At 42.4% G+C, this 13,600-nt stretch overlaps 1 protein-coding gene across 5 annotated transcripts in view; it reads right to left on the bottom strand.

Annotated features, from left to right (window-relative positions):
- cep112 (centrosomal protein 112) overlaps positions 1–13,600 on the bottom strand; it is a 93,927-nt gene that overhangs the window by 24,242 nt on the left and 56,085 nt on the right. For all 5 annotated transcript variants that reach the window (XR_011241009.1, XR_011241010.1, XM_020101885.2 and 2 more), the window contains one exon: positions 4,447–4,509. Coding sequence is in view for 3 of the 5 variants with exons in the window: in XM_020101885.2 (XP_019957444.2) it covers positions 4,447–4,509 (63 nt within the window). In the remaining 2 variants the exon portion in view is untranslated. The remainder of the gene's footprint in view (positions 1–4,446; positions 4,510–13,600) is intronic.

The following is a 13,600-nucleotide window of genomic DNA, read 5'->3' as shown; positions in this document are numbered from 1 at the left end:
GGTTTCGTAGTGGAAGATTGACCCAAGTTAAAACCAAGTGATCTTATCTCCCTGGGCAGGTCTCAATCTACCTGGGTGGGCTGTGAAACACTGTCATAGATTTGGTTGGCAGTATAACAACCTCCTTAAAACACTGCTTTTTCTGGAGTCTCATGTCTCGTGTCTTTTTTGAGACGAGACAGAAGATAGAGCGAGCTGAGAAAAGAGAAAGGGGAGGCAAAAAAAAAATAGACAGGAAGGAAAAAACAACTTCCTTTTTGAAGAGCAGAGTGACTTTGTGTTGGTGAACTTGCGGTGCACACTAAGATGAAAAGGAACTGCCTCAGCTTTGAAATACTCCAGTCAAAATTAACATTCTATTTAAGCCACTGTCAGGGAAAGGCAGAGGAAAGATGAGAGACAGTAAAAGAGAGAGGGAGAGGAAGGCAGAGAGGGGGGAAAAGGAAGGGGGTGTAGGGGTGCTGCTGCTAGCTTTGGGCTAGATAGATAATTGTTTACTGTGTTCAAACTCTGGAGGACTAGCCCTGCTGGAATCTGCACGTTGTGTGGGAGTATGGGAGTTAGGGTGGTGCAGGTCGACGAGAGAGAGTGAGAGGGAGAGTGTGAGAGGGAGAGAGATTAGGCTTATTTTGTCAGTGGGAAAGAAGCCACATGAAAAGAACAAATGGCACATTATTATGGGAACATCATTTCTGGGCATAATAATTATTTTGCAATATGGAGTCCCTGCATCTGCTGGTCTTCGGCCACGGGGCGGTGGTGGCACTCTAAACTACACAACTCAACTGCCTGTCTTGTGATTCCTGTATACACACACCACTACACCTTTTTCGGTCTGATAGCAAGCCAGGCCTTTTAAGTCACTAATGGTCTGGTGACACTTTTATATTTACCCAGCCTGCTAGCATCTCTGTTTTGGGCTAAAAGCCGGCTTACTTCTCCATGAATCTGAGGCACTAAAGTTAATGTGTAAAATTGAGGACAAAGTTGAAAACTGTTGTGCAATACGGTAATTTGTATGTTCATTTATCCCATTGAATTTGCAGTCTGCCTTGTGTCTGCTGTTTTCAGAGATTAACTCAAGAAAATGTTTGTAACATTGGGTCGAGACATTTTCCAGAGCCTTTCTCATATGAGGAATGCAACAGCAGATTGTTTGGGTCAGACACGTTCCCAAACTAGAGGTGGGGAAATTTCTTGATTCTTAGATGCATCGCAAGAAAGGTTATGGAAAACATCTGGAGAAACTGACTCGGATATTTCCATTCATACAAACAGCACCTCCAGAAAATTTCAGGAAAATGTCCAGTCAAGTGCAGCTCTGGTCTCACTTTGCTTCTTGTCTTTGTTCTCACAGTATTTTAAAGCTGATAAAGCTGTTCTCATTAATTTTTTAGGTTGTCAGACAGGAAAACATGTATGAGGCCCATTGTGATGATGTTCACCAGCACTTACTACCAGCCATGTCCAAGCTGCTGCTCTGCACTGCTAAAATACAGATTTATAACCGCGACATCTGACGTCCGATAAAAAGACAAAACACTGAAGTTAAAGACAACAGCTGTTCTGTGATTTCAGCTACATGTACTTGTAAAATGATAACTTGGAGAGAAAGTTGAAGACAACTGAATATCTTTTATATTTTGTCTTGTCACACAGCACTCAACCTCCATCTGTTTAACAAACTGCTGCTCCGCCACTTACTCAACAAGAATAGAAACAGATCTGTGTGGCTCGCTTCTATGGAAAGTAGATAATGTTTGTCCAAAAAGTTATTTTTTATTACAATATTTTCGGCAGATGCTAAATGGGTCTAAAGTCAGTAAATGTAGTGAATAAATGCATAAAGATGACAAAACGCCCCTCATCCCCCCATGACATAATGCAAAGAACAACAGCCAATGGGTCATCACTCACTGTATTAATATAAGTAGCGATTATAGCAACTTTGATATAGCAACAGTGATGGCAATATAATATAAGGACTGAGATTGTATCAAAAGGAATACATCCTGTGATTAGTTTGGTGAATACATACCTCAGAGGACAACTGTGAACACTGTAGAACTTAATTACCAGTGCTGTGCTGAAATAAATGAGGTGTATTTGCATATAGAGTGAACTTCAACCTTTTTTTTCCCAGAACATGGTCCCTCTCATGCACTGTGCCTCCCATGGCAAATTCCTTCCACCTCCTACCTACTCCCACAGTGGACGGTCAGGGATAAAGTAATGATCTCCCACCAGCACCGCTGCTACCACCCACTGTATCCTGATCATTAAATGGGGAAAGAGAGCAGCCCTGTTCAGTTCACAGGTCACCCAGGAGGACCACTCACAGCTAGATGCTTAACACACAGGATTGGATTGGAGAGACACTAATTAGGAGAGCCTGTGTATTTGTGTGTGTGTGTGTGTGTGAGAATAAGAAAGGCAGTGGAAGAGAGACAAAAGCAAAGCGGTAACATGCAAGGGAGAGGGATGTGTGTGCATGCACGTAAACATATACCCTTAAGTTGTGCGTCTCCAGTCCCCTCAGGATAATGTATGGCATGGTATGTTTTTAATTGGGCAAGTAGCCATGCAGTTGAGCTCAAGAGCGATGCCCCCTGTCAGACACTGAGGGGTTAACAACTGGGGTTAGCCTTTGAGGTTCAGAGGCCTCTTGTTTACATTTGACTGAGTTGCCCCAAGGGGTAGGCAACAAAAGCCCCTCCGTTCCACCTTTACCTTATAAAACAAAGCCGTCCCAGCCCATGACAAATAGCCTGCATTAATCACACATATTAAGATGTTTGCACAAAAACCCACACCTTCAGCATAAGCCTCTGTATAACAACACACTTCACCAGAGGTGCTGAATTCTGCACACAGACAGTTTCTTTAATGTCAGAGAGTGTTGTTTGTTGAGGCTGTGCCAGTTTTCTGTCCCTAAAACAGGAAGAAGAGGATTAGTCACTTGTTGCTGTCTGTGGCGGCGTACCGCACGGGGCAAAGCGGGCAAACATGGCTGAACTTTCGCACAGCATTCAACTTCTTCTGAAGTCGAAGCATTGTGTAACCTAATAAGCTACCGTTTTCTCACAACATCTGCGTGTCAACCCCGCTTTCAACTCTATGCCTCTGCCAGCCAACTCAAAATGGGAGGATTTAAAGAGAAGAAAGAAAGAAAAACAACAAAGCCCCCTCTTTGAGTAACGAGGTGCAATTAGGGCCAAATGATTGCGATATTTAAATCTGCTAGAAGACAACTCTTTTCTTTTATATTGTAAACACTACTCAGGGTGTTTTGGATCTTTTAAACCGATAAGGTTAAAGCCACCTGAACTTTTTGAGACAGAGAGTGTCTCCTGGTTGGAAGTTATATTCCTGGTTGGAGTGAAGAATTATTGCTGTTTGAAATGGGCACAGTCTGAGGAGACATGCAGTAATGTTAAACATATGGCTCTTGAGTAGAAAGGTTTTCAAAGTGTGGCTGGGCGATGCTCTAAAAGGAAAAAGTATTAGAGGCAGTTGATAGAAAATGAAGAGGTGGAGAAAACAAACAAATGTTTGTGATAAATTTAACAGAGCAAGTGTGATAAATATAATTCGGTTTCTTTTGAGCTTGATTATTTCAATATTGGAGATATTGATGTTGGAACTGATGGAACAACTAATTGCATAAGCATCTATGTGGACGCATCATCAGCACACAGAATTCTAACAGCTTGCTATTATAGGGAAAGTGGAAACTACAAAATGACCAGTTAGAGAAAGCAATGTGTGCATTTTAAAGTAGCATCAATTGATTTTTGGCCATTTGGGGGCTATTAACTCATTCAAGACACCAGGAAACATCAGCAGGAATTTTGAGTTGTGTTTCGGTCCAACTTACGAATGTAATGTTAATATTTGCTGACCATTGGCGTTCTCTTTCACATCACACAGGTATTTGATTAATTGTTAATATAAAAATATTGATTAGTTCAGCTTTAAGAGCAAAAAGAGAAAATTATTTTCCTTCAATATGAAACATAAAAACTTGCCCTGACTGAAACTGACGTTTTTCAAGTCCTCATCTATGTTCACAGAGGAGAAGAAATGCAAAGAAAAGATCCAGATAATAGAGCTTTGTCTATTTGTAGTGTAATACAGGCATTTGAATTTTATGTGTAGAGGTATTCCACTGAATTTTGCAAAAACCTCATGCAAGATATGGGGAGTGTGTGTCCACGTTCTTGTCCAAATGTGAGTTGGTGCATATCTGCTTAAGGGTAAAAGGCAGGATGACTTGCTGGGTAGTTCAGGACTGTGTGTGTGTGTGTGTGTGTGTGTGTGTGTTTTAATGTGTGCTTCCTCACTTTTTCCATCAGTACATTTGTCCACATTTTCAAACTGTTCCGTGGAAAAGGAAGAATATAAAATGAAAGAGGGGGAAAAAAGGTAGAAGAGAAAATTGATTACCTGGGCAGACTTGGTGAGCCTCTGACTGTACTCCTTCTCAATCTGCTTCAACCTGCTGTTGGTCTGCAACAAGAAGGGAGAGGAAGGTGTGAGAAACAGATATGCAGACAGACGGATAGACACACACAAAGAGGGCGAGTTGTGAAATTGAATCTTCTGTTAGGAAGTGCACAGACACATCACCTTCCCAATCTACCCCAGCCTGCTTGCACACACATGGCACGTGCACCCACGCACACACTCACAATGACCTCTGCCTCTTGGCAGGGTCCCTGTGGCGCAGGCCTGTGGCCCCTTGGCATATCGCCAGTCCCGATGCTCTTGTGCCAGCAGGCCGCGACAGGCATGGTGCACAGTGGGCACCACCCTACTGTCTGATCCCCTGCCAACAATTCATCACTTAACAAGAAGGGGGGCAGGGGGAATTAAAACTTTGCTGCCAATTAGCTAAAGGGAGAAAAAAGAGAGGCGATCGGGAGAAGCTGGGAGACAACCCAGTGAAGACAGAATGGAAGTGAGTGGAGATTGTTGTTAAGCGTTTATTGGGGACCGCTCATCTCTTTGTTTTGTGTTGTTTCTCTATGGGAAAGTAGCCAGCTGGAAGCAAAGACAGAGTTTCTCATACAAGATCTGTCCCCTTTCAGCCGACTGTGTTGTAATGCCAGAGTTTCAATGAGAGGCTGAGTGAGATAATTCGGTGTGAAGTGCTGGAATTCGATGGCGATGTCTACGGCAACAACAGCTCCAAAAAACTTTTGTAACGACACAACGACAGGAACATTTCTGCAACATTCAGGAAAGGAGTGGGGCCTGGGTAGAGCATGCAGGAGGCAGGAAATAATGTATAAATTCCACTGTAGAAAACACAGTGGTTTTGTTTTTAGCACATTGATACTGGTGCTGGCCTAAAAGCTCTTGGATCTCGTTGCCTTTTCCCAATTTGATATCTTCGTCGGTGTACAGCAAGTTTTTTTTTCATTCTACAGTTTTGATTTTGTTGCATGTTAGAAACGTCATCAACACGCCCACTCACTCGCTGCTACATTCTCACATGGGTTCACTCGAGTTTTACTAGAGAGCTGGCAGAAAAAGTTCAATGCAGAGATTATTTTTAAAAACTATTTTAATACGCATAAAACCTGACTTATGCTGAAACAAACAGACAGATCCATGCAGCCTGTACACACACACATGCACACACACAATCTATCTTGTCCTGACAGCCACTGACAGACAGACAACTCACTAACAAACACAGTTTCATTGAATACACCCCTCGTAGCCATCAACACCTGAGCTTGGTTTGGACTTTGCACCCTATCCAAACACTTCCTGACAAACATCACCGTCCGCTCTGAGCGGACACACCTGTCACCACAGAAACACAGAGCCATCACCAAGGATACAGGCCTGTCTTCCTGTGCCAGGACGCTTTGAGTGGCGGCCCGCTCGTCCCTAGGGGCCCTATAGCAGCTGATGAGAGAGGGGGAGACAAAGAAGGGTGTAGAAAAGGCAAGAGAAAGAACTGTGTGTGGGAGAGGAGTGCAAATGGAGCCCTTCGATGTTTCTTCTTTACAGCTGACACATTTGTTCCCTTTAATGCTGCAGGACTGCTCAATCTTGGCAAGAGCTTAGCTGAAGTGACACTGGGACAGTTAGTGTTTAGTATAGTGAGCTAAACCTGCACTGCCTGGATTTGTCAGCAGGCTAATTTTCTTGGAAAAAACACCAACAGCATGACACTATTGGAGGCACCATTCTTTTGATTTGATGTTATCTTTGTAATTGATAAATAAAAGCAATGAGGCTCTGTAGTAAAAATGAAAGTGAAATATCAGCATCCTCTCTGCGACTGATGGTGGGGTAATGACTTGTGTGTGTGTCTGTGACTATCTACTGTATATGACAGTTCACATGTGAGTGTATTCCTAGAAACATATGGACATATTGACATGCAGGCATGTTCAGATGTTTCATAAAAACATAAAGAGCTTGCTACTAGCCTATTCCTTTTACCGACAGTCACTCAGGGGAATTTGGCGGGAAGCATTTTTACAACATCATACATTATAGAGCTCAACCATCTAAAAACACATTAAAATGGCTGGATATTGATGAAGATATGGATGGTACATGGAAGGAAAACAGCCCAACAAGGCTGTGACAAATACAAAGGGAAAATCTGAGATAAATTAAAAGCCCTGCCATAAGTGTGTGTCAGTGCGAGTGTGTGTATGTGAGTGTGAGCACTTTCAAAGAGACTACCTGTGCCCTGCCAAAGGCATTTTTATGCTGAAGGCACTTTGAGGCTGCATCAGGCTCTTCAATCGCCTCTTAATCCTAGCAGTGTGGAGTGTGGCTGCTTTGAAGTGTGTGTGTATGTGTTTGTGCATGTGCATGTGTACAGGGTTTGTACGCGTGTGTGTGTGTGTGTTAAAGAGAGTGGAAGTGGATCTGAAGGCGAGGCATGCACCGCTTACCAGAACTTAATTAATAATCTACAGTGGGAATCAGGCCAAACACACACATTCTTAAAAAAAGGAGTAACAGGAGTGGCAGAAAGAAGGGTGACAACTTGTGACAACCCCTTACTCCCTCACCCGCACACACAACCAAAGACACATACACACACACAGGCTTAAAGATATGCACATAAGTCACACTTCAACAGAGACGATCAACAAACAGTATACATGAGGGCCAAACACACATCAATAGTTTTATCTATAGCTATTTGCAAGTGAGATTGTGTGAGTGAGAAAGTTTGTGTTGTTTCTGTTGATTGATGTCTGTTTCCAGTGGTATTATTAAAAAAGCATTTTCCAGCTCTGGACACAATATCGTCTCCATATGGCTTTTTCTCCGATATGTTTCCAATCATCTCACATTGCATAAAAATGAAAATCATGGTTTTCAGCATTGTCCTGAAGCTGAACTCAAAAAGAAGACATAAAATTAAACTCAATACTTGGACAGGACATAGACAGACGAAAAACAATGTGTCAGGTGAATGGACAAAGGGTAGCAAGGGTTTTAAACCAACAATAAGTAACATTGAGATGCAGCGTGGGTTCATGGGAGTGGTTATCCTCACCACCATTGCAGATGAAAATCTCCCTGACATGACTCACGGAAGAGTAAAAGTTTTAGTCACTTCATGAAACAAACAAAGCAATGACTAATCGTAATCAATTACAAGTGTCCAATACAAGCAGCCGGCTAGCTAACTGGCTAGCAGTTCCTCATACATCATTTGCCGCAAAGTTATAGCAGAGAAGAATATAATGCAAATAAAAGACGGCTGAAATGAAACACACTGTTACCTTGAATACAATTTCTCTGGTTTGAACATTGGTGGAAACATTTTGGATGATGTAAGTAAACAACAAATATATAACATAGGTCTTGTTGTTTTTAGACAATTTCATCAAGAATTGCTATATATTACATCTTTATGGTGAAAAATATTCTCACAGCACATTCTTTTAATGGTGTTTGGTAGTTCCACCCTGCACACAACGAGCTGTGTATTGCACTCTATGGAGCCGATTTGTGGAGTTAATTTCTCCAAAACAAAGCACAAAACGATTTCAAAGAGAAGCTTTTCCCCATTGCTCCACCAAATCCTTCAGTTTTAGTGGCAGCAGTATTTGTAAGCATTCAAAATGATTCTCTGTTCACCACGCATGTCTCTCATAACAATTTGAGTTCAATCTGCCAACGAGGGAGAGCTGGGAGATGTTATTTGCTAGTTTGTCTGTAATCATTGCTGTCTTGCTGTGCTCGCCTGTGTATCCGTGTGTGCAAGAGAGAGAGTTTCTGCTGTAATGACAAGAGGCTTTATTTCCATTTCACAGTTTGCCATCACTGGCTGTCAGTAGTGATTCTCTTCATCCCTGCTGCTCAGTGTCAGTGCTGCATCACACACAGTACAGAAATAATGCATCATGGGTACAAACACAGACAGGCATACACGGATAAACATACATCAAATACACAAGCACACACCATACCATACCAAATGTTCAGTGATTACACACTCATCCAGCCAGTTCTTGGTATCAGAACACCAATTACATCCATTACCATCAGTTTGAGTGGGCTTAACATTTAACACACATCATAAGGTCCAGAAAAAAAGCTTTGAATGCTTAATGGAAGGAGTTGCTTGTAGAATCCCAGATTGCTTTAACATACGCAGGTGAAAAAATGTTTCAGTCTCGTTCTCCATGTACAGAAAAGGTCTCAAGTTTAATGAGACAATTTTACTTTTTTAAATTGGTCGTTGAACTTTGATTGACCCGTGACAAAAAAAAAATCTGTCTTTCTAGTTTTCTGCCTGGTAGATCTCTCTCTTCCTGTCTATTTATGCCTCCATCCTTTTTTGATCAACAAGTCTGCCTGATGTTTAGATCAGGAACTTAACCCCAAAAAAACAGAGCCCAATATCATGGTGTCCCACTTAAAAACTCAACTTCAAACCAAAGTGTAATCTATAGCGTGCAACAAGATGGGAGCTGCCTGATGCCATGTTTTAATGCGATTGAGAAAGTGTGTCGCTTCCCTCCCTCCTCTTGGATGACTTCAAAAAGTGAGCAAGGGAGCTGTGTGATGTTTTTTTGGGACGGCAGATCCTTTACTTTGACTCTTTCATGTGCTGGGTGACTCACTCACTCACTCTCTCTCTGCTTCCCTCTCTCTCTGCCGCTGGGCCTGATGGTGCACTGAGGAAACGAGGAGCTCACATAGGTCTGGGCATGCGTACACTCGCACAAACACACAACATGTGTTCACACAAGAACACAGTCTCTAGCGCATTAAAATGCTTTAATGTTTGTTTGTGCATCCGCTATGATGTAAACACACACTTGCGGCAAACATATTCCGGCACAGAGCTCCAATAATCTGAATGCCCCCGCACCGAATATCCTAAACTTTACACCCTTTCTCCTCTTAAATCTGATTCTCCGCTCCCTCTCCCCCATCTCTTTGTCTCCCAGTTAGTCTGTCAGTGAGGTGAATGTGAGCCCTCTTTGATCATCCCTCAGCTTGTGTTTCTCTCCTCCTCGTCTAATCCATGACCGACTGAATAATGTGATTTGGTGTATCTCCAAATGGCAGAGGACCAACCTAATAAGTCAGCAGTGACAGGGGGCAAGGGAGATGAACAAGACGTGGCTATGACAACAACAATGACAACAACCTTGTACCACCATCTTCTGGCTAAGAGATAGAACAGTACACTCCCTGTGTGAAAGTATTTGGGATCAAAGCTGGTGTGTATGGATTGAAATGGACGATTTAATTATTGTTAAATTAATCTTTCTGCTCATAGAAAGATTTCTCTTTAGGAAGACGAAATCTATCTCTGTCTTCATTTTGATAATTGATCTCATGACCTTGAGGAAATTCTGCTTCTCAATAAATAAAACTGAACAAACCCGAACCACTTTCTGAAGAAGGGAGCGGCACGCTGCAAACAAGTGTGGTGCTGTGTTGTGGGGAGTTGTAACTTCTGTGAAAATTTAGAAAATCTGCTGTGCATGTTTTGCACTAAAAAACACTTTGGGTGGTCTGTTCTCAAGTGCACAGCCCTAAATATGAATGTGAATGCAGCAAGAACACACTGAAGACACATTAAGATCCAATCAGTCAAACCACATTTGAGCATGGCCAAAGACACGTGTCCACACATGGGAAATTGTGTAGATGCATCTCCAGCCACATAAAAAGACCGCCTCGTCGGCTCTGTGCATAGCACAACAAACAAAAGTTATATACAGATGATTTTCTTGTGCCAAACAACTTAAATGAGGTTTTGAAGTCTGATGTACCAAAAAGCAGCTGCAGCCGTCTACTCCAGCTGCATCCCTGAGCACAAACAAGCTTTTTAGTTTTTAGCAACTTCTGATGGTCGCTTAAAAAGGAGTTTTTTTATTTATTTCTCAGACAAAATCAATGTGTGTAGGGAGATAAAATCTGCTCACAAATGATCATTTGAGACATGAATGAACTGCAAATCCTGTCAACTGAATCAAGATGTAAGAAACATATCTGAATCGTAGATTTAGATCTATATAGGGCAGCGATGCTCACTAAATAATCCCAAAAGTTAATCTTAGTATGTTCCCTTTTGATCATATTTATTGGTTATTGCTAGCTTTAATCTGCTTTTGGACGTGGACTAAACTCTGGACACATTCCAGAAATTTTCCAGGGGGGCTATAAAAAAACCCTCTCCCAAATGTTCCAGACACTTTCCTGTTGTGAACGCCTCTGACCCGAAAAATCTGCTGCTTTAAACTCTGGAAAACGGTCCGGAACACAATTTTCGTGTTTGAAGAAGCTGATTGGCCAAACTAACTTTTAGAGGAGAACCTCTAAGTTTATGGATGAGCTAACACTATATCCTCGAAGCAAAAAAGAAGACAGAAGAGACTGAGTGCAAAACAGAGGCCTTCAAACCTGAGCTCTCGAGTGCGCAGCTTGTGTGTGTGTGTGTTTATTTGTATGTGAGTGAGCGCTGTCATGGCTTTCATGTCTCCGTAATCACGTGGTGAATGGCTAGGGGGACACTGGTGCTGTGACACCGGGAGCACCGATTGGCTACTGCATGCCAAAAAGCTGATTTCTCATTGGCTGATGTCTGCCTCCAGGTGGTTTTGTCACACTTGGTTAGTGTTTGATGAAATGCCCTGTCCCTTTGATCTGAAGTGAAAGTAGGCACACATGCACGCGCGCATGCACACGTGCATGCGCGCACACAGACACACACACACACAAACATGTACTGTATTTCGATCTCATTGACATAATGCATTTCCTTGCCCCTGACCTTAATCATCACAGGTACAGTACAAGCCCCAACTCCATCCCTAACCCTGACCTAAATCTAACCCAAACCATAACCCTAAAACCAACGCTTCACCTTCAAACAGTCTCTTAAAGGATTTATCATGTGACAATAGGGCAAAATGTCTATACTCCATGAGGTCAAATTGTCAAACTGGTCCTCACAAAAACAGAGGTACAAACACCAGCACACACACAAGTAGTGGGAATCATCACCTGTTTTTTTTATACAAGCTTTTTAAGTACAATCATAGTGACATTTATATCAGCTACACATTGGATGTAGTATGCACAAATATACCAAACACACACACACACACACACAATTTGCAGATCTAATCTCTCTCTGCAGTTCAAAGAGCCGCACTTTTCAGACGAAGTGTAAATATGAGTTCAAGGTTCCAGACGTTATTCAGGCCTCCTGATCTTTTGTTGCACACGATCTCCCATCTCTAGTATTGACAAGCAGTGTGAGGTGAAGAGGTTCAACACAAAGGCCTTTTCTTTAACAGACTTTTAATTTATAACTTGTGTTTAATATGCTGCTCAGCATACAGAGCGGTGTGTGCAGTGTGCACATGTATGTGTGTTGTTCCCACACTTCCTCAAAGCCTAGACCTGATTTTTGGTAAGGCCGACTCTTTATTGGAAGCCCTAATGTTCTAGGCTTTGCCACAACTTGAAGGCAGAGTAAGGGACGTGGGGGTTTTGGAGGGGAATAAGAAAGTTAGATAAGGAGCTGGTGTGGGTGAGAGGCAGGATTCATGCTAACTGTGGCCCAGAGATGAGGCGTTTTTATCAGGCACAGAGGCAGCTTCACAGGCCCCTCAGTGGAGCACAGAGATTGGGAGGTCTGTGCACATTCACCCATGAAAACACACACACATACACTCACACCGACACACACAAAATCACCCCCACACCTTCTCAGCCTACCTCCATCACTTTTCCTCCTCTCGTGCTTTCTGTTTGGTGAAGCTCAAATGTATAGAACTATCTTAACATCTGATGTTATCTTCTCTGATATTCTGTTTCTCATTATTTTATTCCAACAGCTCCAACTGTCTACTCCTAAAACATCCCCCATCCCTCAGTATCCCTCTCTGTCTTTCCCTTAAACGCTTGCGTCTTTGATGAGAATCCATTCATGGATTTAATGGATTTCTCTGGCCTTTTTTCCAGGATCTGGGCGATGTGTTCAAAAAAAAAAAGGGAAAAGCTGGCCTGCCCAGCTCTGCTTCTAAGAGCACAGTGGACTGCATAGGACAGCATTTCTGTCTGCATCAAAAGAATGAGAAATTTTCAGCTTACAAAACAGGGTGAACAAGTCAATATGGATCTGAGGCCTGGCTGACTTCAATCCCGTGTGAGCCAAAAAAAAAGAGCAATGAAGTCGTGAAACTTTTCACTGCCCACTCCGAACTCAAACTTGGAGTCAGATATGACAGTAGAAAGTAAAATGTTCAACCTTTGGTTAGTTTTTTTTAGAAGCTTGCACTTTCAGCTGACAAAAAAAGGATGGAGAAATCATTAATCTCTTTCATGAAAAAGTGAAACTAGCACATTGCCGATATCGTTATTAGTCTAAATTCAACATTAATTCTCACTGCTTTGAATCCACTCCAGATTCCCTGACAACTGCAGGTCATTTTACCATGTAGAAAAAAGCAGAGAAGAGAAAGGAATTAAAGTGTGACAAAAAGATAAAGTAACTTTTAGCTTTAATACTGCCTTCATGTCCAAAAGGAGCCGGTAGGAAATAGCGTAATTTCTTCAAATTAAGACTACCCTGTCATAAGAACACTCTTTTCCTTGGATCTCTCTCCCCTCAGTACCCCTAGTTCTGTGTGCCATATGGAGCCAAAATGGCTGCCTGGGTACTTTGGAGGTCCCTGCATTCCGGGCTAATGCTGCGCAGCTGGCGTGGGATGGTGTCTAATGAAAAATGCTCTCTTTGATGGGCCCTGCTGAGGGATTAGGTTCTGATCAACACCACCTTAGGTCAGCTTCCTGCTAAACCAGCATAAGATTATGGGTGATTTCCCAGCTGTGGGGCCAGTTTCTGTCGTGGCGAGGAGAGCAAATATGACACAGGAAGAGAGAAAGAAAGAAAAAAGAGGGGACCTCAGAAGTTTTAATTGAAGCACTTCCTGGTTCACCAAGATAGCAAAAAGCAAAGCTGGATAAAGCCTCTACTGAAACGCTGCGGGTTTTCGTCTATGACTGACCCTTAAGTTCAATCCTTCAGTAGTACACATTTCAAAATAATACATCCCATGATGCTAAGAGGGTAAACAAAAAG

The sequence above is a fragment of the Paralichthys olivaceus genome, chromosome 5 (assembly GCF_024713975.1).
Source record: "Paralichthys olivaceus isolate ysfri-2021 chromosome 5, ASM2471397v2, whole genome shotgun sequence".
In the NCBI taxonomy this organism is placed as follows: Eukaryota; Metazoa; Chordata; class Actinopteri; order Pleuronectiformes; family Paralichthyidae; genus Paralichthys; species Paralichthys olivaceus.
Note: the sequence above shows the minus strand (reverse complement) of the source record. Positions and strands in the feature narration are given on the sequence as shown.